This window comes from Haliaeetus leucocephalus, unplaced genomic scaffold, assembly GCF_000737465.1.
Source record: "Haliaeetus leucocephalus isolate CR32 unplaced genomic scaffold, Haliaeetus_leucocephalus-4.0 Scaffold339, whole genome shotgun sequence".
Taxonomy (NCBI): Eukaryota; Metazoa; Chordata; class Aves; order Accipitriformes; family Accipitridae; genus Haliaeetus; species Haliaeetus leucocephalus.
This window is the reverse complement of record NW_010972775.1, coordinates 3536135-3560220: the sequence shown is the minus strand read 5'-3', so window position 1 is coordinate 3560220 and position 24086 is coordinate 3536135. Positions and strand designations below refer to the sequence as shown.

Below are 24086 nucleotides of genomic sequence, written 5' to 3'. Positions count from 1 at the left end.
AAATACTCTTCCTAGTAAACATCTTTTAACCATTACCAATCTCTTTTCTTAAAATTTTCTTTTAATTTGAATTAAAATCTTGTGCCAGGAAGCTGGCCAAAACACTAGCAGTGGTACCTCATCCTCATGTTGTCTTACTATTAAAAAAAAAAAAAAGTCAGTATTAGCTGGAGAAAGGTTGTTTGGATTTTTTTTCCTACATCTGGGGTGAGTGTATCTGAAACAAGCCAAATTCTGGACATGTATCACAGGTATAAATTTTGATACTATTGAATCAAGACAGTCCTCAACTCCTCTGGAGCAATCCTGTGAAAAAGGACAATCCTATCAAAAATTCATAGTATTACCTCACACTAAAAACCATATTCTCTGTGCAGTGGAAAAAAGATTATTTCATATTTCCCATGCAGTAAAAAACAAAATTATGTCATGCTTCTACCTGTGCATTATTGAAAACAGTAACTTGTGAAAAATCTCACAAAATTCCAACAGAAATGATAGTGATTATAGTGATTTCTGTATAATTTGATACACCTTTAAAAACACATAGAAACTCCAGTAAGTGCAACTGTTTTCTCTTTATGTCTTAGTTGCAGTCTTCTCCAACACCTAAGTAAGCCTCCTATATCAGTCTACTTTCTTCTTTCATCTTGCTTACCACATGATCCTCTACAACTACTATATTCTTAGGGTTGCTCTGCATGTTGTTTTCCCACCATTCTTCCACTCCAATGCTTTACTCTGTTATTATTTCTGAAAAATAAACAAAACACATGCTTTTAACTAAAGAAAACTTCCTCCCCAGCCTTCCTTATGGAGTTCAATCATTGAACTTTAAATATACTCACTGTTGCAGCCATTGCTGCTTGTAGTTTCAACCAGGTTGGCACCACACTCTGAAGAACTCGTCCTCGGAATAGAAGCTTTCCTGACCGTAAGAAACAAAAACCAGACAACAGGGAGGAAAAACAAAACAAAACAAAACCAAAACACACACAGAGTGAAAAAAAGTTATCAGAAACAAATTAGTTGAATGATGCTACTGGAAAAAGTTACATGGATCTTCTGCAATTACTTTCTAGTTAATACACAGCATTTTTGAGAAGCACGTATTTGAGGGAGAAGAACAGAGATCAGAGGCAGGCACAGCATTCAGAACTGCATGGCTTCTCTCCTGAAGTTAATGTTCCTGTTTGTCTGATTTCTCAGGTCTTTATTTAAGCAGTTAGTAGATATCACAAAATTATTTAATTTATCATTAACTCTCTTAGCATTTGGAAGTAAAACACCAATAATGGGATATTTTCCACACTTTCTTGAGGAGAAACAGATCTTTTGAATAGAACTGATCTCTTGCTGTCTCTGTCCCTTTCTTTTAATAGTAATTAGACATCTGCTCTCTTGAGAAGAGTCATGAGCTATTCCCCTTGCTGTCCAGTTTGTGTCCTGTGGTGATATAACTCCTCCACAAAGTCTGTTGTCTTGGACTGCTTAAATGGCTTTATTCCTAGACCCTGTTGTTTTGGCTGGCTGAGTTCCTGTTCATCAATATACACTTACCTTACAGGTAATTTGGTATTTCAACATGGACTTACAATAAAGCATAGAAATGAACTGCAGATTTATTTTAGTTTTCCCTAGGTTTTTTTCTGTTCCTCTAAGCTGTGTGTGTGGCATTCAGGCCTCTACATTGTTTTTAAATAAAAGCTGGCTTATGTGGAATCTATACTAATCGGTACCTTTCTTATTCTTTTTCCAGTAACACTTGTGCAATATGAGAAAGAAGGCCAGATGGACCTGTATTGATAGGTGAATTGCTTAGCAAAATAGGCCATTTGTTATCTCAGTAACAATGCAATAGCAAGGATTTTTGCATACGTTCCTGTTTTCCCCAGGTCAAAACAACAGGCTTTATCGGTACTATTTGTTGGTGGTGTGTGTGTGTATGTGTTTGTTTCAAGATAGAGGGCAGCTAGATCTGGATTTGCTCTACCTCTACACGCTCTGGTCTGCTAACAGGTTATGCAGCTCCTGGGCCTAAAGCTGCACAGAAGCCTACTCCAATCCAAGACATTTTTTTCAGCGTTAAATAGTAAATCGCTCTCATAAAAACAGTTCTGATTTTATATATATATATATGGATAAGTTTTACATTCACGATGTAAATATTTGAGTATCTTTGCTAAAATACAATAGTTGGCATGATGCTGTATCTTCTAGTGACTCCCAGTAGTTAGAAATAGCAATAGTTTTATGTGCTGAGCTTTTACAGGAATGTAGCAAACGGAACTGAGCATGCTCTTTAAAGATCGGGATTCCCCCTTTGACAGAGAAGCGACATTCATTGCCTATGAAACAACACATTCCTGGAGAAAACTTGATAAGGTAACATAGAAGCTAATGTACTGAACTGGTTTTCACATTAATTTTGGGTGCGGACAGTACTATTCTTACGAATTCCTACAACATGATATAAAATTGTTTTACAAGAGTCATCTTTGAGGAGACATAAAAGCATAGTCTTCTCTTTGCAACAGCATGCCTCATCATTTTTTCAGAAAGTAAATTAAAGCTACTCACTTTACTACCTAAATAATTATATTCTATTGACCTGAGACTCACTGAGATAGCTCTACAGTAGCCTTTCCTTCAGCAGGTTCCAGCAACAGGGGGAGGTTTAACCCCAGACTACTGTTTATCTTTTCCAGTTTTAAGCTGCTTTTTTTTGTCACCAGTCCTTGACCACTCTCCCTCTTCCCTCCCTCCATTCTCTGCTGTTCCTTTCACTCAGACCTTCAGTTCCTTTCCTCTATCTTTATTTTGTTCTACTTTCCATCATTCTCGCCCTCTAGCCATTTCAAATACTGTTTCTTCATTATCTTTGATTCTCTCTCCTTCTCCTTGTAGGTTTGCTTTCCCAAACCATACCATCTTAATGAATCCTGGTAAATAATCAAGTACAGCATGAAATCAGCTTAACAGCAGACTGTTGGCAGATTGGAAAAAACAAATCCTCGGCTGATAAAAATGTGATGACTCATCTAAATATAAAAGGAGAATTATGTCCCGCTGTTCACCCAGAGCTTCTCCTATGCAGCACTTTTCTTTTATCGGTTACTTTTACTATTACTTATGTTTTGGTTTTATAAGCAGAGCAACGAAATCCTTTCTCTCCACCCTTGTATGCTGAACAGATTTGTTTGTAGGGAGCATTAAAAGCACTTGCACATGCCTGGTCCTGAAATCTGCCCCAAGCAGCCTGAGAGGAAGAAAACTTGGAAAGGAAGGGGGGTACAAGTGGTGACAGGGACAAGAAAATAGAGCACTGATTTCCTAAATTCTGAAAAATTTTATGTATAATTTTAGGGATTCAGTTTCTGTGTCCTAAATTGCAATTAATATCTCCTCTTCTGCATCCCTTCAATTGCATTACTGTTTATACTAAAACCACGCTAGAATCCTCTGCTGAAAGAGCCACAGAAATGCTTACTAACACACAATATAGGGGAAAAAACTCTCTGCTTTCTGATTATGGATCAAACATATTTGTTAGTAAAGTGTAATAATGGAAGCTTGATGGCACAATATTTCTCTTAACATTTTAAATTTAATATATCCTGTCAAGAGGACAAGTCAAGGATGACGAAAACTCTCAGCTAACTCTTACAAGCCCTAATTCTACTCTCTTCCAGAATGTTATGATACAGGTGATACATCAAATTTGAGAAAAAAATAATTATAATAATGTTAATGACAGCTGCTAGCAATAATCCTTGTTTATACAGCTGAAAAGAGGGGGGTAGATTAAAGTATCCACTTGAGACTCCTCTTACATGTTGGTCACTTCAGTCAAGAAATAAGGACTTTTAGATGTAAAGTGTCTCTTTCATAGATGAGTTCTCTAGCAGAAGATGATTGTGCTATATCAGCCTCTGAAGTGTAAAGGTAAGCCAGTTAGGTTCTTTTCTTTATACTAAAGAAGTTAATCATGATTTTATGAGATTTCCCAAGCTAGTCTGATATGTAAGATAGGTTCAAGGGCAACTATGTTAAGACTGAGTTGCTGCCCTTATTATTTTTCTAATAAAGTGGCCCTACTACTTGTTCTGCCACTTAGGTAAAGCCTGAGTAAACTGATTTCCTATAACGAAATAGAGTAGTTGAGGTTCATCTTCAAATTGTCGACTAAAAGACTTGCACAGACCTGTCATTGCTGTTATTCCAAGCTTCTGTACTTTGCAATGCAAGACTCTTTGACCTCAGTAGAGGTCAACTCAGTAGATTGTGTCTCCAGCCTTCCCCTAATTTTACTGTATGCCAGAGGAAAGGGATGTCTTAACAGATGACTCTGAATTCTCTGCTCTCTGAAGACTTTTTTTTTCTTTTCTCAGAGACAAGCTTTACTTCTGAGGAAATACTCTCTGTACCTCTATGAGACTTGAATTAATTTTGCTTTAGTTAAAGCTGTATTCTATTCTAATAACTTTATAGTAATTTGCAAATGTTCTTTAGCAAACAACTGCTGTGGTGTTCCACTGCTAAGACAGGATTAATTTAACTAAAATGACTAAGTTGGGGGCTATCCTCTACAACAAGGGGGTTTTTTTATACAAACTCTGTTTTATCAAATGGTCTCTCACTCTTCTAAATATATTCAGCTATGGGAAAAACTGGCATTCAGTGGGTTTCCATGACAGCAGCTGAGGTAAAACTAGACCCGCTATTCCAAAGGTTGCTCATTGAAAGGCACTGATCAGAGAGGTTGATTTGGCAATGTGATTATGGGAGAGCAGAGAACAGAATTGCAAGAACCTTAGGTTATCATAACCAAGGAGAAATGCAGCACAGGAGAAAGAGGAAGAGGCTGCAAGTCTGTGATGGCTAAGAATTACAAGGGCTCGTAAGTTGCCTCGTAAAGCCATAAATACATTTTAACAGTATATGACAAAATGAGCTCTTACAAAAAGTGCTGTACTCTAAAAACAAGAGGGGACGTAGGAGGTTGACTTGCATATATAAATGCAGAGAGTAAGTGAAGACAGTAAGTTTGTCTGGGTTTGGTATAAAGTGTACTGATATACTGTACTGATATATGTACAGCATCAAATAGTTGACTTTATTGCAGTAACTGCTTACGTGTTTTCATTCAAAGTCCTCATATGCCTAAAATGCTATTGCAGCACGTGCTGTCTAGCACTGACATCTTCATGCTACTCAGACATGGATCATCCTGATAAATGAGTTAGTCCTCTGATATGTTCTAGATGTTAGTTAGTTAATAAACATCTACTTGACATTATTCTTGAATTCAATTCTTTCCTTAGTTTTCCTTTTTAAACCAGGAGCTGTAAAGGAATCGTGAGCTAATGGCAGCAGTTGGTTTGGCTGCCAGTTCAATGCAGTGGAACAGTTTCTGATCCCCAGTTGCTTTGGTAATTTGCTTCTCCTTCTCAATCTTTGGACAGCATAAGGGTTGACTAATGTTTTAAAATGTTAGCACTAACTCTAGGTAGACTGTAAAATCTCTCAAAAATGGGTGTACTACATGTATTTTTTTAGAAAGCAGTTATAAGTAATAGCTTAGAAAAGACATTGAAGTAAAGCCAGGAACAAGCCAGGAAGTAAAATATTACGAGCAACAAGTTGAGACATCCACATTAATTATGCTGAATAACCATACAAACCTTATGGATAATTCATTACATACTTTTACATTCAAATAATTAGTACATGATTACCAGAAGAAATTTCTACTTGATTAAATAGCTTCAGCACTCTGAAGCACTTTTACCTGCAAAGGAAGTAGAATGCTCCAATTACAAGAACTCCTAGAAGAAGAAGTGAAGCCAAGAAAGCTGCAAACAGGTCACCTTTTGTTTGGGACTTGATGCTGGGCAGCAAAACTTCCTCACAACGGGCTCCTGTGTAATTCTCAATACACCTGGGAAACCAAGTTTTATTCAGATTAGATGATAACTTGTCATCTAATATGAAAAGCACAAAGGCTTCTTTTGGTCTTAAGTGGGAGAGAACTTGTTATAGTGTAATTCAAGGTTTATATTTGCTTCAAAGCATATTTTCTTATGGAATTTCCATTCACCTTGTATTTCTGGAACAGAGGGAATTGGGCATGTTCGGCATCAAGTTTATATTCTGATCCATACTGCTTTTATATATTAAACCATATCTTAATACATTCACTGGATTAGCAATATACTTCACAATGGTGTACCCTGCAGTTAAATCTGCCTCCTGCACTGGCAGAGTTAATGAATTAAATCCGTCTCTTTAGTGTTAACTGTGTCATCCCACTGGTTCTCACACAGTAGTCATGCTTCTTTTTCCCCTTTCATGTAACTTTCTAGCTTGCTTTGTTGAAGAGCTAGTACTGCCAGCTAAATAGATCAAGGAAATGGGAATTCATTGAGACACAGTACACCTTAAATTGCAAAAGTAGTTTATGCAGTGTAATAATTCATGCCAGAACATGTTACATGCTTGGTGAATGACCCTCTCTTGGAGAGACCTAGCTAAAAGTCTTCTCTACTATGCTTATTTTACATATTGAGTTTCTGAAAACTTCTTCTGAAGAAAGGATTAAAATGAATATGGTATTTTACCATGGTAAAATGGTATGATATTTTATTAAAAATAAGTAAAATGGCTTAGTAACTCATATTGAGTCAAAAATGGATAGGTTGAAGCTAAACTAATCTTCATTTGTCTTATGTTTTGCACTTATTCTGCTCAGTTTTCTTAAGGAATTTATTGCATTACAGAAAATGGAAAGCACTTCATTTAATCACGACATTCTGCATGTGCCTTTTATGTATGTAAATTTGCTTCTCTCTTTGTATTACTAAAGATCTTGCTCCTTCTTGCTATTTCTGGCACTGAAGTCATAATAATCTGTGACATAAGCAATTTCAGGCTCCAGCTGAGAAAAATGGGCTGAACTCCGTAACATACTTGAAGTTCTCAACTGCCATTGGCAGCTGCAAGGTATAATTTCAGATGAGGGATAAGAAGGCGGAATGGGGAGGAACTGACAAAAAAGATGTATGTCTAGTATATCTAAATAAGACAAATGGATCACTGTGAACATATGAACACACATGCTTGATGTGACTCCCAGCACAACTTTCTGTAGATTATGGACCACTATTTCAGTACTACTGGTCTAAACTACTGCACAAAGAATTACTACCATTTCTTTTAATTCTTTGCCTTTGGAAGTAAAATAGAAGATTTAGACACTAGAAAAAAGATTTAATTATCATCATATTAAAGCTGTGCAACTGATCAAACAGCCACCATTTACTAAGGACAGTGTGAGACTTTTCAAAGTTATTATGTTTGACTGCTGGGAGAAGGAAGGGTAGGCAGACTGCTCTGATTGCTTGAGATAATGTTCCAGATATTTACTGTAAGTATAGTGGCATTTCAGTGGCCTATTTCTGAAATACTGTAGAATACTTTAAGAATAGAAGTGTAGTTTGAGTGGGGCATTGTTCTCTAGCAAGTGAGGGAGAAATGCTTTGGAGAGCTGAATAGAATAACAGGGATAGAAAATGGAATATAAAATTCATAGAAGTATTCTTGAATACCAATGAAAACTAGAGAATAATGCAAGGCTAAAATGATATAGAAAGAAAAAATAAATAGGTTTTGGCATCAAATTAAGGCTCATGGAAAAGTTCTAGAGAATGAGTGTAATGGGAGTAAGTCAGTAGCCTATAGAAGAGAAAAATGAAGCAGGAGTAAGAAAGACAGTCCCAGCTGAAGAGAGTTGCATGTAGGATTTAGGTAAAAGGCTAGGGTTAGAGAATTGTTGTGATACAGTAGAGTGAGTTGGCATGAACAGTGCATGGAAGCCATACTCATGTTCTGCAAAAGACCATGGAAAAAAAACTGGGAGTGTGATGACAGTGTAGCAAAAAGGTCACTGAGATTGCAGCCACTTTCTCCTAAATAGAAAACAGAACTAGATGCTTAAGATAGTCACAAGTCTTCAAGAGGGAAAGGAGCCGGAAGGTCTAAGACTGTAAGGGGAAAACTAGAGCCAATATGGATCCAAGGTTATAGTGAAGGGAAAAAGACCTACACTAAAAAAGCACATATAAAACTTAAACATCCTGGATGCTGAACCTATTAATTCTTCCTGGACGTAACAAAAGTTTTAGAAACATGTTTTCCATGACTTGCCAGTTTGATAGTATCTGTTTAACTGTGTGCAATGGATTAGGGATTACAAAGCTACCCATCCACTTTCTCTAGGCTGACCTGTTGACACTTGCTGAAAGTGATTCCATGCTATGTAGAAAATACTGCCATATAACCTAAAAATGATGGAGGTTTTCATAGAAACAAGAAAACTGAGATGAGGTATCTCTTGGTTACATTTAAATAAACAAAATTATAGCTAATGTGACCCTACCAACAGGCTCTGCTACAGTTAGGGCATTTCTGAAAATACAGATGTTCAAATATCAGCTTGCACAAGCTTTTATAAAGTCATCAGTGCTGATGTACAGACAGGTGAAGGACTATGTTAAATATAGAAGGAACCGATGCTTTAAGACAAGCCAGAGAGTGGAATATTTCTACCATAAGTCCTTTCCTAAAATTGGTGGGAAGGAAATTAAGCAGACTTCAATAATTAGCAGTGGAACTCACTGAGAAGATCTGCTTATCCTGTTGCATTAGCAGAGCTCTAATAATTTCAGTGGAGTTACATGCACAGTGACTGCAAGCAAGACAGAAAAGTAGTCTCTAACAAGCATGTGGGCTATGAACATAATCCAGACTGATAGTATCTAAACAGTCTCTCCTAGAGGTAGTCAGTCTTATTATACACAGCCTTAAAAGTCAGTAGCAACTCATAGTTTATCTTGTTTATAATGGATGCCTAAAAGTACAGCACAAGTTAAGCATGACACACTGGCAGTTGTTAACATGGCAGGCAACTGTGCTTCTGCACTTGAATGAGTGAGTGCAAAAGACAGAGAAGCCTGCTTCTAGCTTATAGTAAGAGGGAGTTACGCTAATAAAGTCTTGTGGTCACTAGGCCAGGTGTTGCTGTTGCACAGCATCATCTGCATGCTGTTAGCCTGCTGTTTCAGCACATGCTGTCTGTTGGCTTTAAATGGTCCTACTATGTAGCATTCCACAGTTGATTTTTAAAATGGAAAAAAGGTCTTTCCTCCTCTAAGAAATTAGAATTTCTAATTCAATCAGAGTTGAAAGACAACAGCCTTTAAATGTTTGAGGAAAAGCTGTGAGACTAGAAACTCCCATTTTCAGATAGCATCCAGATTTCTGCTTTCCTAGATGCCTGCACATGCATGCACACACGCCCACACCTCTTGTCAGATGGTATGAGCCAGCCTTAACTGTTGTATACAAACTTACTATAGGAGCTGTGCTGAAGACAAAACACTAACATAAGATATGTAAAGAAATCCACAGAATCTTTCAACATAGGATACTAATCAAAACTACTCACATCAGCATCAATACAAGGTGGAAGGAAATAGACTGCATTGGATAAGATGTCAGGAGATGACTGGGGGTCTGCAATTATATTGATCCTTTACAATCTAATCAGTAAAGCATAACAGCCCTCCAGTAACACAAGGCATTACTGCTGTCATTTGCAGATGCAGTTCATGAGACAGTGCAAATGATCTACTGCCTGTCTGATTTAGGTAAGAAGGTAAGGTTTCTTTCTCTTCCAGACTCTTAAGGTGGGCATCATAAGCAAGTATCTGACAGATGTTAAAAATTGAAGTAGGATTTGAGTGAAATATGCACACAGACTCCCATTGCTTAGTATTATACTATAAGAGTCTTGACTTCAGTTTTCATTTAGTCTTCCTTTAGTCAGGAAAAACCTGGATGCTTCTTGGTATAAAAATTACTTGCATGTAAATACAAAGCTCTAAGCAGAAAAAGACAGCTAAAAAATTATCTGTTTGTCAATGCAATTCAGATTACATGGCTGATGATAGCTTCAAAAATCACCATAATCTTCAGTCTGTAGCAGGCTCCTAGAAGTTGTCCTAATCCATACACTCTAAGGGCATCTAGTAAGTATGAAAAAGAATTTAAAGCCAAAGTGAATAAGCAATGGCAAAGTTAACTGGAAGACCTAAGCAGCTTTTTAAAAAGTTTTGTGTTCAGAGGAGCTTCAAAACTGTTACTTTGAAGCTGTATTCATATACATAAAGAGTGAAATAAAAATGCTACTACTGGAGAGAAGTTGAAAGAATGGGTTATTTTCCCCTAGAACTCCCTTAGCTATGTGTTTATATGGCAAGCTTAACCATATCTGGCAGTGACATTAATTCTGATCACTAATACTTTTCAAACACATAAGATAATGTTACATTTTATATTTTATGTCCCATTAAGAAAAATTTTAATTACTGACTTTTTTTGGCTATATTTTCGGTGTGTATTCTAACTTTTGTTCCTATTTTCAAGCTAAAAGCAGAACTGAAAAATACTAATTGGACACCTAGTTTTCAGAAGAGCCTGGGGTATGCAAAAGTATAGTTTTGGAGGCAGAGAAAGAAGAAAAGCCCAGATGAGTGGGAAACCGTTCACTGGCAACTTGCAGTGTGTATATTCTGAAGGCTTACGGCACAGCAAATATATCACTCATGGGGACGTCTGAAAAAGAGAATGAGGGACCCATCTCAGAGAAAGAGCCAGACAAGGATGGGGTATATAGAAAGTGATAGAAGGAATATGCAGGGGATTTATTGCTTTAGCATAGGAAAGGTGGAGGAGAGATTGGATTAAGGTAGAAGCAAAGGAAAGGGAAAGGAGAGAGATCCTTTAACCATACATAGGAATTTCAGGGAGATTTCAAAGGTCTGCCTCTGTTCCTTGCAGTACTTAGCTGGAATGCACTGCCCTCTGCAGAATATCATCCCTTCCTCAAAAGGAGAGCATTCACTATTAATTTTTGTGTGTACTGCCCTCAGAAGCAGAGGAGCAGTGTTTGTGTGGTCTTATACCATCTGTATTTAGTCTGAAATACAGAAAGAAGGCTCCCAGAAATCTGCCATGTGTAAGACAAAATGGAAGTACCAGAGCTTCCCCTCAGACAACCAAATCTTCACTTAATTCTGCACTGCATTAATTAATGATTATGGGACAGTTATGCACCAGGTGCTGAGGCAAACAGCTTTCAGCCTCATGTTTTATGATACACCTGAGGCAGCTGCTTTTCCATCCTTCTCCATTCTGCTGCATGTTTATTTAGTACATTCGAGCATTCCTGGGTTTGAAGCTCATCTTGTTTATGGTGACAGGTGTGCCTTTCGCTGCTCAGAACATTAACTCATTGTTAGGAAAGGAATGAGGGAAGATGGCAGCTGAGCAACTTCATGTTTCAACACACATCGGCTGTATTTAAAATCTGCTAATGTTGCACAGGGGAGGGGGGTCAACTAATGTTTTGTTTCTATTAAATCTCTACCTTACATATATAGCCATTTCTGAATGGTAGAAAACCCTGAAATTCCAAAAGTAAACAGCGGCTCTTAATTTGTTAGTGTGCTACAAAATATATATTTCTAAAGAATGATGCAATTTTCCTAGTTACATTGTGAAATTACTTCCAATGATGTTGCATCAGGTAATCTGGACTAAGTTTAGCACAACACATTTGTGTAAATAAGTAGCATGTCAAGGCAAATGTGTTTTAAGGTATTTTTAGAGTTTGTTAGTCTGTTCTTTCTCCATTTCCCCCTTTTAATCAATGCTGTACTAACAATCATTCAGCCTTTGATTCTAAAACCAATTCAATTTTTCTGTTGGTGGGAGATGATCATCTGAGAACACTTGGAAGCTTTAGGTTGGATTTGGCAGAAACCTGCGTCAAAGAAACTTTGCGCAACTGTGTGATGATGCCAGTCCTGAAGTTCCAAAGCACCAAATATTCTTCTGAATTCTGCTGAATAGTGATGCATTTTTTTCTGTTGTTTCTATTCACATCACTGCTGATTACTAAGATATCTGTGTGTAAACAAAACCTTTCTCATCTATAATTAGCCTTCTCTGACTGATTAAGGAACATGCTTGGAATGAGGACATGCTTAAATAGAATGCTGCTATTTAAATACCCATATAACTTCATAATCAACCACTAGATACATAAGAAAAATACTTGATAATTTAAATGCAATAAGGTTGCCTGAGTATAACAGAAATGCTCTTAAGATGTTACTTTTCTGCTTCAGCAGATTATAAAATCCTCTAGTACCTGAATTACAAATTACTTCATTTGGAGCCCTTTTAAAGTGGAAATTACCTACACTGACTAGTTTGTGATCCTGAACAATGAATTGTTTTGAGTATTTGTTACTTCATATTTACAGTTATTGCATTAAATACACCTTCCTCATTACATAGTCTAGCCATAGTTGAGAGGGTGCTTGGAAATTGTGTAACTGATGCTGTTTAGTCTAACCATTCTTTTTTCATTTAAGTATTTTAGTATCAATAATATGGGATTCCCTCTAGGGAAAAAACATGCGTATTTCAATGTGTTTTACTTTTTGTGTGTGTAGTAGTCATTTTAGATCGCATAAGCTTGCAAGGTTTAGCAGTTAGAATAAATCATCATCATACAGCACTTCTGAGCTTTATCCTTAGTTCTGGATCTGATTCACTGTATGATATTGGACAATATGCTTAATGACAGTGACATGCTGTGTATATTTTTCAGTGAGCATTTACCACAAAATTGCCTCTTCTCTCCTCATCTACTGGATGAGTTTACATGCTTGAGTTGTAAATGTTTAAACTGAACTGTCCCAAACAAAAGAAAGAAATACTTTAATTAGGCATCTCAGAAAAGATTTTGTTTCCTTCTTCAACTGTTTCATCTGGTTATCGTTAGTTATAGCTCAAGACTGAAGAGGGAGCAGAAGTTGCCACAGAAGAAAAAAAGGTAATATCCTTAAGTGTATGTAATACGCATCTGAATGCCCATTATTATGTTAAGTAAACCCATTAAATTAACCATAGTTTATTTCGATGAACAATAACTCAGTAAGTGCAGAACCATGAAAAATTAGAAGTTAATTTTGCATCTTCTTATGTCTTGGTAAATGAGAAAATAAAAGGATAGGGCTGTGTTTATGCAAGAAACGTATCCACACGCAAAAATAGGAAGTGCTTCTTTTCCAGTGTGCTACATGGGCTTCAAAAAGAAGATTGGTCTCATAAATGAATGATACCAGTGTGCTACATGGGCTTCAAAAAGAAGAGTGGTCCCATAAATGAATGATACCAGTGTGCTACATGGGCTTCAAAAAGAAGAGTGGTCCCATAAATGAATGATACTAAGAAGTATCTATATTTGCTGCCTTGATATTTCTTTATCAAGTGGTCTTTGACTGTCACTGAAAAGCTGCCCTTTGAGTAGTATTTCAGTGAGATTCAGAGAACACAGTAAGTCTTGAATTACATTCTTTTTTCCCCCCTTAAAATATTATATTCCTTTTTGTGCCTCCTCATTTTGTTCAGGTCAGGCCATTTTATGTTGTAAGAATTTTTGCACTATAATTCATCTGGAAGAAAAACTGGGAATGTACTTTGCCTTTCTGAATGCCTTTCCTACAGTATATACTCCACTAGGCAAAGGGTATTTTGTGCCTTTCTGTATTGTAATGAGGGGACAAAATATGGCTCTAAATATAGATATCTTCCTGAATGCATATGTAATTGAGTACTGTTGCACCTGTCAAACAAGTATACACATTGATTTCTCTCCTATTGTCATGCCTCTGCAAGCTAGATAAGTAATCTGAGCATGAATTACTGAATTTGGAACAGCCATAGGTAATAAGTATTTTCTTTTATATAATGTTTTAACAGTAACTTCTTAAAGAAGCAAAATGGAGAAATAGTCTTTAGACAGCTACTGTCCAGTACTTAAACACACAAACTTTAGTTTCACTGACCTGCAGAATGGACTGGATACAGTAGGAATCATATAACAAATCCCTCCATTTAGACAAAAAGATCCATAATTGGTGCCACAGAGTTCTTCATGATCTTAAAAACAAGACCAAAACAAACACAGAGAAAAATAGAGACTTCTGTATTGCTATCAGTAAAAGCAGATCTTAATTATACTTTTGGGGAGTGGGGGTGGCTTCCTTAGAAAAAAACACAAAACCCACCAAAACAAACGACCACAAACAAACAAAACCACCCTATGAATAAATAAGGTACCAGTCTTGCTTTTGAGGCCAGCAACATATAGTACTATCTACCTTGCAGAATTGTTTCATGTAATGATATGCAAAAAGATCACAAATTTATCACCATATCAGACATGAAGCACCTAATTATAGGAATAACTGCAAAATTTCTCTTGCAGTGAGACGAACTTCTGAATTCTCCGTTACTTCATTTGCCTTTCATGACCACAAACCATAGTGAGTACAGTGATACACACGATGTCCTATATGAAGCCTGGTTTGTCCTGTTCCAGCGGTACAAACTATCTTTAGCTTAACTAGCTTCTATGGGAGAGAGTCAGTACAGATAAACCCAGAATAGTCTCAGGTGTGGACTTGGACATTCTGAGACTGCTTCAGGCTGTATTAAGAGCTGAATCATAGCGCAGTTGGACACCACCAGGTTTTCCCACCCCAATTTTTAACAATCAATGGAGGAGCTAGCCTATGAAGTGTCACTTATGTAGAAGACTGCCTGTTAAAATGTGATTTCCACAGATCTCAGAAAGGCTTTTTCCTAACTCAGTAGGCTTCTTATATGAATTGTTAGTGTGTTAAACACAATTAGGCATTCTAATAAAACCCCAAATAAAGGATACTAATGTTGGCACTTGTAGCAGCAGTTGTCCATTTTATGCTTAAAAAGAATATCTAACTGTACCGTTTCACTCTTTTTGAAAGCAGTCTAAATTTGGAAGTTGGACTGCATATATTTATGATACATTTAATGCATCGGTAACTCATTTTATATATATGCATATATATTTTTATATATTTCTTCAATCTTACGAAACCACAATATCTCAATCAAAAGAAAAATAGAGCAGTCTTCTGACATCACAAGTGTGAGAATCATGTGTTAACTCACACTTTAGGTGTTGTTTTTGCTGTTGTTTCTCCCAGAAATTCTGAAAATAAGAATTCTGCTGTCTCACTATTTATGTATAGAAGATATGTTCTATACACAATATAGTGTTGTCTAAGTGGAATCAAGATTTTAATTTTCTTATTTGTCCTTTCAAGAAAGAGTTAGGGTTCCGTTTATTCCTGCAGAAAAAAGTGAGAAGTGTGGCCATAAGTCATTCTACCCTAGCAGGAGCTTCTACAACTTTGTATACAAAATAAACCTGACTTTTCTAAGAGTAGTAGAAAAGCATAGCTACTTCTAACCCTGTGCAACAAAAACATGGTGCATCCTGCTACGCTCTAGTCCATCTCTAGTAATTCCACTCTCCCTTCTTTTCATACATTCTTCCATTTCTATGATGGCACATTGACAAAGGAGTGTGAGTAAAGTCCTTATATTAAGATGAAGGCAGTTATACCACAGAGCCCAACAGGAATTCAGTTTCACGTTCATGTTACCAAATTGCTAGCATCCAAATGGTAACTGGACCTTTTTGCATGTGTACAGATAAATTGGGGAGCTGTAGGAGGGAGGGAGGTAAGGCTGGAAAGATTGTTCATGTTTGACCTTGTTGCATTGGCTCAGGATGTGGCATAACAGAAATGTGTGTTCTGCCCTACCTTGTTAGAAGTTAAGTGGAAATTTATTTTAACTCTGAAGCTTTCTGTGCTTGTCTATTGGGCAATTCATTTACGGCAAGTTCACTACTGAAAGACTTTTAAAATTATTTTGCATGGGTAACAGTATATGCAATAGGAATAAAATGGTAACAGAAAAAAACCAAGCAGGTTTTTAAACAGGAACTATAAATTATTTTGTCTATTCAAACATAGTAGCAGTGGAACTTCTGTGACAGTGTAATTAAATTGAAGGCTACATCCTTCCTTAAATGAAGAGAGGATATTGAATAATGAACAGGGTATCAGGATATCTATACAATTAGAAGAATCAAGAGAGAAAAAGCAAAACTCTCAACTTTGACCTGCTCTCCACACTATTAAGCATCTGAGGGAGTTAAGTGTTGTTGAAATTCTACCAGATGGAAAAACAAGATGATAGAAGATAGGCCTCACAGAAAAAAATCCCTTTAGACGGCTCATGGAAAGCCTTCAAAGAAATTCTCATGAGAATTAATGAGAACTTGTTAACCTCCTTAAAATCCTGCCTTATGGTTCTATTTCTTTTCTTCATCTTTATGCAAAAACAGGCCTGTCTCACACTGGCATAGTGGTAGGGTACTGAAGAAAATTAAATGTCTCAAGTCATTCAGGTCTCAGAACATTCGGGAGAATTATTATCTCACTGTTACGGTGTGATCTGTGTATTAAGGACCAGCTCTGCAGCCCAACTAGACATTTCTGTTCTGGCAAAATACCTCAGACACTCTGTCTTAGGCCTATTAGAGAAAAGGGAGAGAGGTGGAGAGAGAGAACAAAAAGTGCCTAGGAAGCCTTCAAAACCTTTTTGATTGTAATTACAGACAATTTCTCTATAGGCTACTTCTTTTTAGAGCTAGACTTCTTTCCAGTACTAAGGGAAAAATGGTAACCCTAATTTTACCAGTAATGAGATATCTGAAGAAACCTCTATGTCCATGTAGATCAGGTGCCCCATTTTCCATCCAATGTGCTTTTCATTAGTTCTATTTTGTGTATTAATACTTTGCTACTACTTATTGAAAGTACCAGATTAATACAGTATAAAGTAGATGACAGAATTATGAAAGAGAATAAAAGAAAATTCAGGATGCTCTAACGCTGCTACAATACAAAAAATATGTATTATTGTACTTCATACCCACTTTACTGAAATGCAGTAGTTTGGATCAAATTTGAAAGCTACAGCTCTGTATTTATAGACAGGAAACTATGAAAGCAACAGTTTATCCCTTTAAATGTATAGCCAGTGATGCAAAAGAGTATACTGGAGAATCAGAAGGGGTTCAATACAAGCCAAAACCCAATTACATTAGCATCAGTGAATGTGTTATGATTTTTGTGAGGTAAGTCATTACCTTACATTAATCTAAAAATGCAAATTGTACACTTTGAAAGTCAAATATATACTACATTCAGACTACCATAATCAAGATAGAAAAGTTTAACAGGTCAAGTGACGATGGGCAATTAAAAAAAAATACAAAAGATTTAGCTTTTCAGTTAATACAACTGTAGAAACTCTATCAACATATGTTCTACAGAATATATATATATATATGTATTTTGATATATCCTTCTATGTGAGAGTAAATAAAGAGAAATAAGACACAAAAGTTTCTTTTAAAAAAAGTTGGGTTTTGGTGGAAGGAGAAGTGGAGAGGAATGAAACAAGACTGTTCTTTCTAGCACTAGACTGTGAATACTTAAAACTGGCAGAGGTAATAGCAGCCTCTAAATACACTGATTCTCAATTATTCTTTTTGAGGACATGCACAAAAACCTGTCCCTAAACTATCTTGTCTGTTTGCATTTAAACTTTTGTAACCTGACTGTTCTATCTATTAAAAAGAAAAACAAATAAAGGCTCAGCACCACCTTAACCCCCAAAGAACCAAGTCAGCCTTGATAATCCACATGTTGACTCAGCTGTCTTGCCTAGTCCAGAGGCTAAAATACTACAGACTATCTAATCCTGAAGTCTGCTAAAATAAAAAAGGTAAGGGAGAGGAGTGGGAAATGTTGACAGAAGATAAAGGGGTTGATGCATGCTTCCTCACTTATAAGCAACTTTGGACTCTATGCTAATCAATCACGAACTGTGAAATATTAGGATTGATCAAAGCAAACATCTCTTTAGAGAATCTGTACCACTGACTGGTGAACTCTAGTTTGCCGACTAGTAAGTGATGACAGCCCTACAGAGCAGTTGTGACAATCCCAATGGCAGCTGTCAAAATCAATGCAATTTTAATGAATTCTAATTATATACGTATACACACCCAACTAAAGACTTGGAAGAAATTACCTGTTCGCATATTATTCTGACAACAATTTTTATTCTTTATGAGAGGCTATTCTTCCAAAGCGGCACCTAAAGACAAACATGTAAATTTAGCATGTAATTTTTAATCCTAGTGACTTTTTTCCCCTGAAGAAATAGCTACTGGAATGCATCTTTCAGTGTTGCTGCTAAGACATTTGTTGTACTTTGACTGTAATATACTGTTATATTATACGTAAGTTCCATTAATTCACAGTTAATGGCAAACATTCAAGTCTACTGTCAAGTTCAGTGAACCCCTAAGGGCAGTACTACAGAGTAAAACCAAATTCACACTAAAGCACATTTAAACAATGAACACTTTTTTCAAACTGCCATGTTTATTCAGAATTGTAATACCTGATGCTTTTAGGCAATCTACATTATTGTTTCTGGCTAGCTAATTAAATTGGCATTTGTACCTTGAAAGATAGTGCATACAATTGAACCAGTCCTCAGACTGATAGTTATTCAGTCAGGTAAGATCTTGGTGGTAGAATTCTTGCATTTCACAAACAAGAACTTCCCAATCTGTAATTTCTCAGAGAGAGAGTGTGTGTGTTTCACTTGAGTGTTTCTCATGTCTGGATGTCAGGTGAAATTAGTAATATAGGCCATGAATTTAGCAGAACCCAGCAAGGGCAAGACTTGTACAATTATTTTTCAAATATGGAATGGAAACTCTGCCTCAACAGAAACCAATCTTCACTTGACATTGCTAAAAAGAAACTTACTCTGTAGATGTGCCAACTCTAACGTTGCTATATTCTGTTTTCTTGTAAGGTATAGTCAAGGTTTACTGTACCAAATAGGTTACTGAACAAGCCTAACATGATAGATATAATTTTTTAATGTTTGCTCTTTTTTTCTTAATTATACTTTAAAGTGTACATAACGTAAATATTTAAGCAAACTGTCCTATATTGGAAGAAAGATGTTTTTTTCCATTAAATGATGAAATAAAATAAATTATCAACTTTACCAGAAATAATTGGCTATACTTCAGCTTTTAGTAATAGAAAGACAACTTTCTGTAGAGGCCCATTTCAAAAAGTATAATGCATTTGTACTTACTATGTAAGCAGACAGTTCTGTTTTTCATGGGACCTCAGATGGCTTCTCTAGCTCTTCAAGTGTCCTGTCCATACAAGAAAATCTGAAATGGCTGTTCCCTGTGATACTGAGCTGTAACAGCAAGGTCCCCACCCAAAGGTTGTCCTCTTGGGCTGTCTCACAGGTATGCAACTTTGCTTACTTTGTGTACACAACCAAGTACAATTAACATAGCATGTGGCACAAGGAAACAAACCAACATGATTCACTTCAGAACTAAAATCCTGTTTTTAAAAGAAATAAATCATCCTGGAGATGGTTATTTTTAGCAGTCAAGATCCGGATTCTGTGTGTGCTGTTAAAAAGGCTTCAAATTTACATATAGTGCAATGTGGGTGAGGTTACAACAAAGACAAACATGCACACAGAGGCCCAGTACAGAATAGGGTAACACCCCGTTATACTCACAGAATCACTTGCATATTTTTCTAGGGTTACCAGTTCTACAATTTATTGCTGAATTCGAAACATTCACATAATGTAGTATCTATAAATTGCATCATAAAAATATTATATGCAGCAGTCAAAAATCTGATTTAAATTTGTATTTTATTGGAGCAAGCTGTCCTTTTAAAATTATTTTCCCTTTTCTCAGAATGTTCCACAAAATTGTATAATATCCAATAGCTCTCATAACAAAAAATATAAATACAATATATAACCTAAATTTCAGACTAGCTCCCTTACCAGATTTAATTAGGATATGGGTCCTTGAACAGACAAAATAACTTGATTTTGCAACTGCAAAAAGGAGATCTCGCATCTCCTTTCCGTCATCTTATTATCAGTATGCATCTCACTATCTCTCTGGTGCTGCTACTGGTATAAGTTGAACTTTTTCAGGAGACGCTTAAATCCAACGATCCAGCAGAAAATTCTTTTGAGGAAGCTGACAGTTTTCAACTGCATCAGTGTGTTAAATGGCTGTGCTATGCAACTCATCAGCTGTTTGGACTAGGACTAATTGTTACATGTACTAGGAATTGTTTATAAGCTGACTGCAGAGAACAAGACAGTTCAAAGGCAGCTATGGGACTAGTAATTGTTTATTTTCAAACTCTGTTGCCCGCATATTCAAGGAAACGGGGTGGTGAAGGAAGGGGGTGAAAATACTTTCTAGACAATCCCAGAGGATGTATGTGTGTATGCATAATTCTATTCTTTTAGTTCTGATAATAAATATCACAATTTGGGTCTAAAGATCACTTTCAAAAGAGATGTTGCTGACAGCATTCACAGTTATGGCTTTTTTTTTTTTTTTTTTAAGACTGAAAAGTAAATCATTAGGTAGTCATGTATTTATAAGTACATGTTTTTCTCTGGGGTGTTTGTTGCACTCTGAACAGAGGTTCAAATATGTATCAGTGTCCTAAAAAGAATAAATTGGATTCTCTATCTCATTAGAAAAAGTAAGCTGATATATTGTAAAGAAAATGAAATGCTATAGCAGAAATTGTTGCTAAACTTCATTCTAACTTGTTTATATCTGTCTGTGCACTGAACTGGTACTAGAAACAGAAGAGATCATTTGTGAATCTACCTAACACTTTACAAACTCAGTGTCTTCTTTTAAGACACAGCTGTAACCTATGCTCACAGAAACCAATTGTATGAATGCTCAAATGCTTGTCTTGCATGCATCTTGGGAGTTTGTGAAAGATTACATTATATATCAAGTTAGAGTATTTTAATCTGAAATTTAAAATACAGCCTATTTTGCTCTGTGCCAGCTTGTTGGAAAAAACTTCAGATCAGTTCTACCCTCTTCCCCACATCTTTGTCATCTAAACTGATATTAATAATAACTATACATTGTTTGAAAGATTAGTTTTTATATTAGTTTATACATTAAAGTTAGGTCACCCATGTATACCGATATAAACTGATACTACTTCAGCCTCTTCAATTACTTGGAAGTCCTGGGCATCTTTATTTTCATAGTCTGAATCTGTTAACAACAGCTTCAGTTTAAGAAAGAATTTAAATCACATGTTTAGAGTTAACCATATCCTAAATCACTAAGTTAAAGTATGTTCAAGTACTTTGCTGAATGAAGCACAAACTCTATGTGTGTGTGTGTGTGTCACAATGAATGCTGCAAATGTGATGGAAATACTGGGTTACTGCTCTGTAGCAGAGAAACCACAGATTAAAGTGGGCCACACAAGAAAATTCATACACTCTTGTGCTTCTTGGGCACTAAAACACTAGAGGAAAGAACACAGCTTTTTCTTTTTTGGGAACTGCTGTTGGATTTCTGGGCAAATTGAGCACTCAGGCACAAAACTGCAATGGGCTCAGTGTTTTAACAAAAATATGTGCTAATATCTCACCATACTGGAGTCTGCCTGGAACAAGTCTTTTGAACTCATTAGATTTGTCTTTAAATGAACCTGTGTGCTTTACTCCCCATCTACTTAAAACAGAACCCTCACTGCCACTTAGTTTTGTGTACTTTTAATGGCCAACTATTCTAAGCATCCATGAGATGCAGTATCCCCAAAAGATGATAACTGGAAGTCTTAATGAGCTCAGGCAGATAAAAAGAAAGCACTGAATAATGATTTGGGTTTTGGTTTATGGTTCTTTGCTATTCAAACATTCTTAAAATTAATCTCTATATAAACTCTCCCCCAAATTAAAGAAGATCATTTCAGTCATATGGCTATTTCAAATATACATTGTTTGTTCATTTAGAAGAAGTTGCACCTTACAGCTGTCTTCAAGAAAGGGATTTTACTGCATTATGTATTCTTTCTTAAAATCCAAAAGAGGTGAAATCTCATTCTGCCCCAATACTGAGCTCAAATATTTGTGTTGTGAAAACAATGAAGGGAAAAAAAATTTAAAATTCCACCATCTGCTTAGTAGGCTAATTAAACATAAATTTACTTCTGAGATATGTCCTTGATATCTATCAAGTAGTCTACGCATCTTATTCTCTCCAAAAGCCAGGAACTGTCCTGAAGTCTTGTTAAAAGGATTCTGTTTATTTTCTTATCTAGGTAATAACATCTAATAGCCTTACCATATGAAGCTCATAACTGATTTTAGCACAGAAAATCATCAGGCGTCAGAAAAAAATCCATCAAACTGCCTGAAACCAATGGAGATCTCAGTAGGGAAGAATTCAAGATGAGGTATTACGACAAATTTGTGTAAGGACAATGTGTTATTCAAATTTATACACTGAAAGTTTCTTTTAAGATGGGGTAGCCACAATGTGAAGGAACTCTGACAAAAGACAGAAGCGAAAGCAGATGCCAAACAGGTCACAAGTCTCAACACGCTTGTGACTGACAGATGAATTTTTTGAATACAGTTGTTCAAAATTCTTTCCATTACAGTTTTCTGAAATGATAACAGATGACTGAGTCCTCTTGTCTTAGGAATGCCTACAGCAAAACTTTACGTTTACAATTTGATTTTATCCACTGAAGTATGTCTAGGATTAATTACATACTAAAACAGCTGGTAAAACTGCTGTCATGATGTTTAAATCACAATTTGAGACATTACAGTAAATTTAAGGGAAAAATTTCCATTCCTAAAATTTCATGAGTAGTTTGCGACCAACTGCCAATTCCCATCTGAAGTTGGCAAAGCTACATTTCAGTTGAGGCTTCTGTCAAATGTAACTACTACATATTTGTAATTTTGAGACAGAGATTCCAGTCTTGAGCTTCTGTGTGCTTATGTGGGGGGAATTAATACATTTTAGAAGACACTTGCATTAAAAAAAATCACTATCAAGCTTGGGGGAAAAAAACCTGCACCACTATTCTTTCATTCTGTGTGCTTACTGATTTCTTCTATGGCACCTTCACTGCCAAGTTTCATCCCTAAATTCTCAAAGAAATCAACTGAAATGTAATACAACCTAAAGGTTCTCACTGCGTGATTAATTTTTATTCGTATCTCAGTAGTAGATATAGTGTCCATCACCATGTCAGCTCTCAAATGTCAGTAATGTCACATCGATAAATCAAAACTCAAAAAAATCCATATGACAAACTGGCATTCAAGGAGACAGTTTAGCACATGGACATTTAATAAAATAGACCAATATCACTTAAATAATTTTGAGATACTAAAAAATATAAATCATAAGAGTTTAGATATTTACTTTTACATGGTAGTCACGAGGAAGCTAATGTAACTAGTCTTCAGATTTTGATTTTTTAAGCCAAACATCATCCAGGCAGTAATAACTGACTGCTGCCAAAGCCAGCTATTCCACACCAGCTCAGCATATGGGAGAGAACTGTTAAGACTTGAATTTCAATCTCTTTTTAATTTTCTCCATTTAAAGCACATTCTTAACCTTGGTGGTTTTTTTTACTTCCTTTTTTTTTGCATTTAATTTTGTATTGAGTTAATTTGTTCTACTTAAACCACAGCTTACCACAGCAAATGGGTATTCTTAACTCTGCTGGTGTAATCTTTCTCAGACATGCACAAGACAATCTGCTGAATCAACGTAATCTCTAATCTGCATCGTGTAATCTTGCAGCTGCTCTCTCCGTACGCGGTTATGTAATCCTGGTGTCTATAAAAAACAAAACAAACCACAAAAAGAACAGGCAGAACTTTTAAGAATAACGTTGTGTCAAAGCACCGGCGCGCCTCACGGGGCGGCCGCCCCGGCAGAAACCAGTCCCCGCCGCCGCCACCGGCCCGGAGCGGCCCCTCACACCGGGGCCCCTTCACCCCGGGGCCCCTCACACTGGGGTTCCCACCTGCCCGCCCTGTCCCGGGGGTCGGCGATCGCGACACGGCGTTTCCTTGCCGTCAGGGAACCTACCGGAGGAGGGGGGCGGTGGCTG

General features: G+C 36.5%; 1 protein-coding gene across 1 annotated transcript; it reads right to left on the bottom strand.

Annotated features, from left to right (window-relative positions):
* Positions 1–834: 834 nt before the first annotated feature.
* On the bottom strand, positions 835–18142 carry NRG4 (neuregulin 4). Its single transcript, XM_010572254.1, has 4 exons — positions 18133–18142; positions 13980–14073; positions 5792–5941; positions 835–928 (listed from the first exon to the last, which is right to left on the bottom strand). Exons 1-4 carry the CDS (start codon positions 18140–18142, stop codon positions 835–837), a joined length of 348 nt encoding a protein of 115 aa, XP_010570556.1.
* Positions 18143–24086: the final 5944 nt, after the last annotated feature.

Coding starts and splice junctions, on each gene's coding strand:
- NRG4 (XM_010572254.1), bottom strand. Junction 5,942..13,979: donor GTATCCAGTCCATTCTGCAG/GTCAGTGAAACT, acceptor TTGGTTTCCCAG/GTGTATTGAGAATTACACAG. Junction 929..5,791: donor GCATTCTACTTCCTTTGCAG/GTAAAAGTGCTT, acceptor TCTTACGGTCAG/GAAAGCTTCTATTCCGAGGA.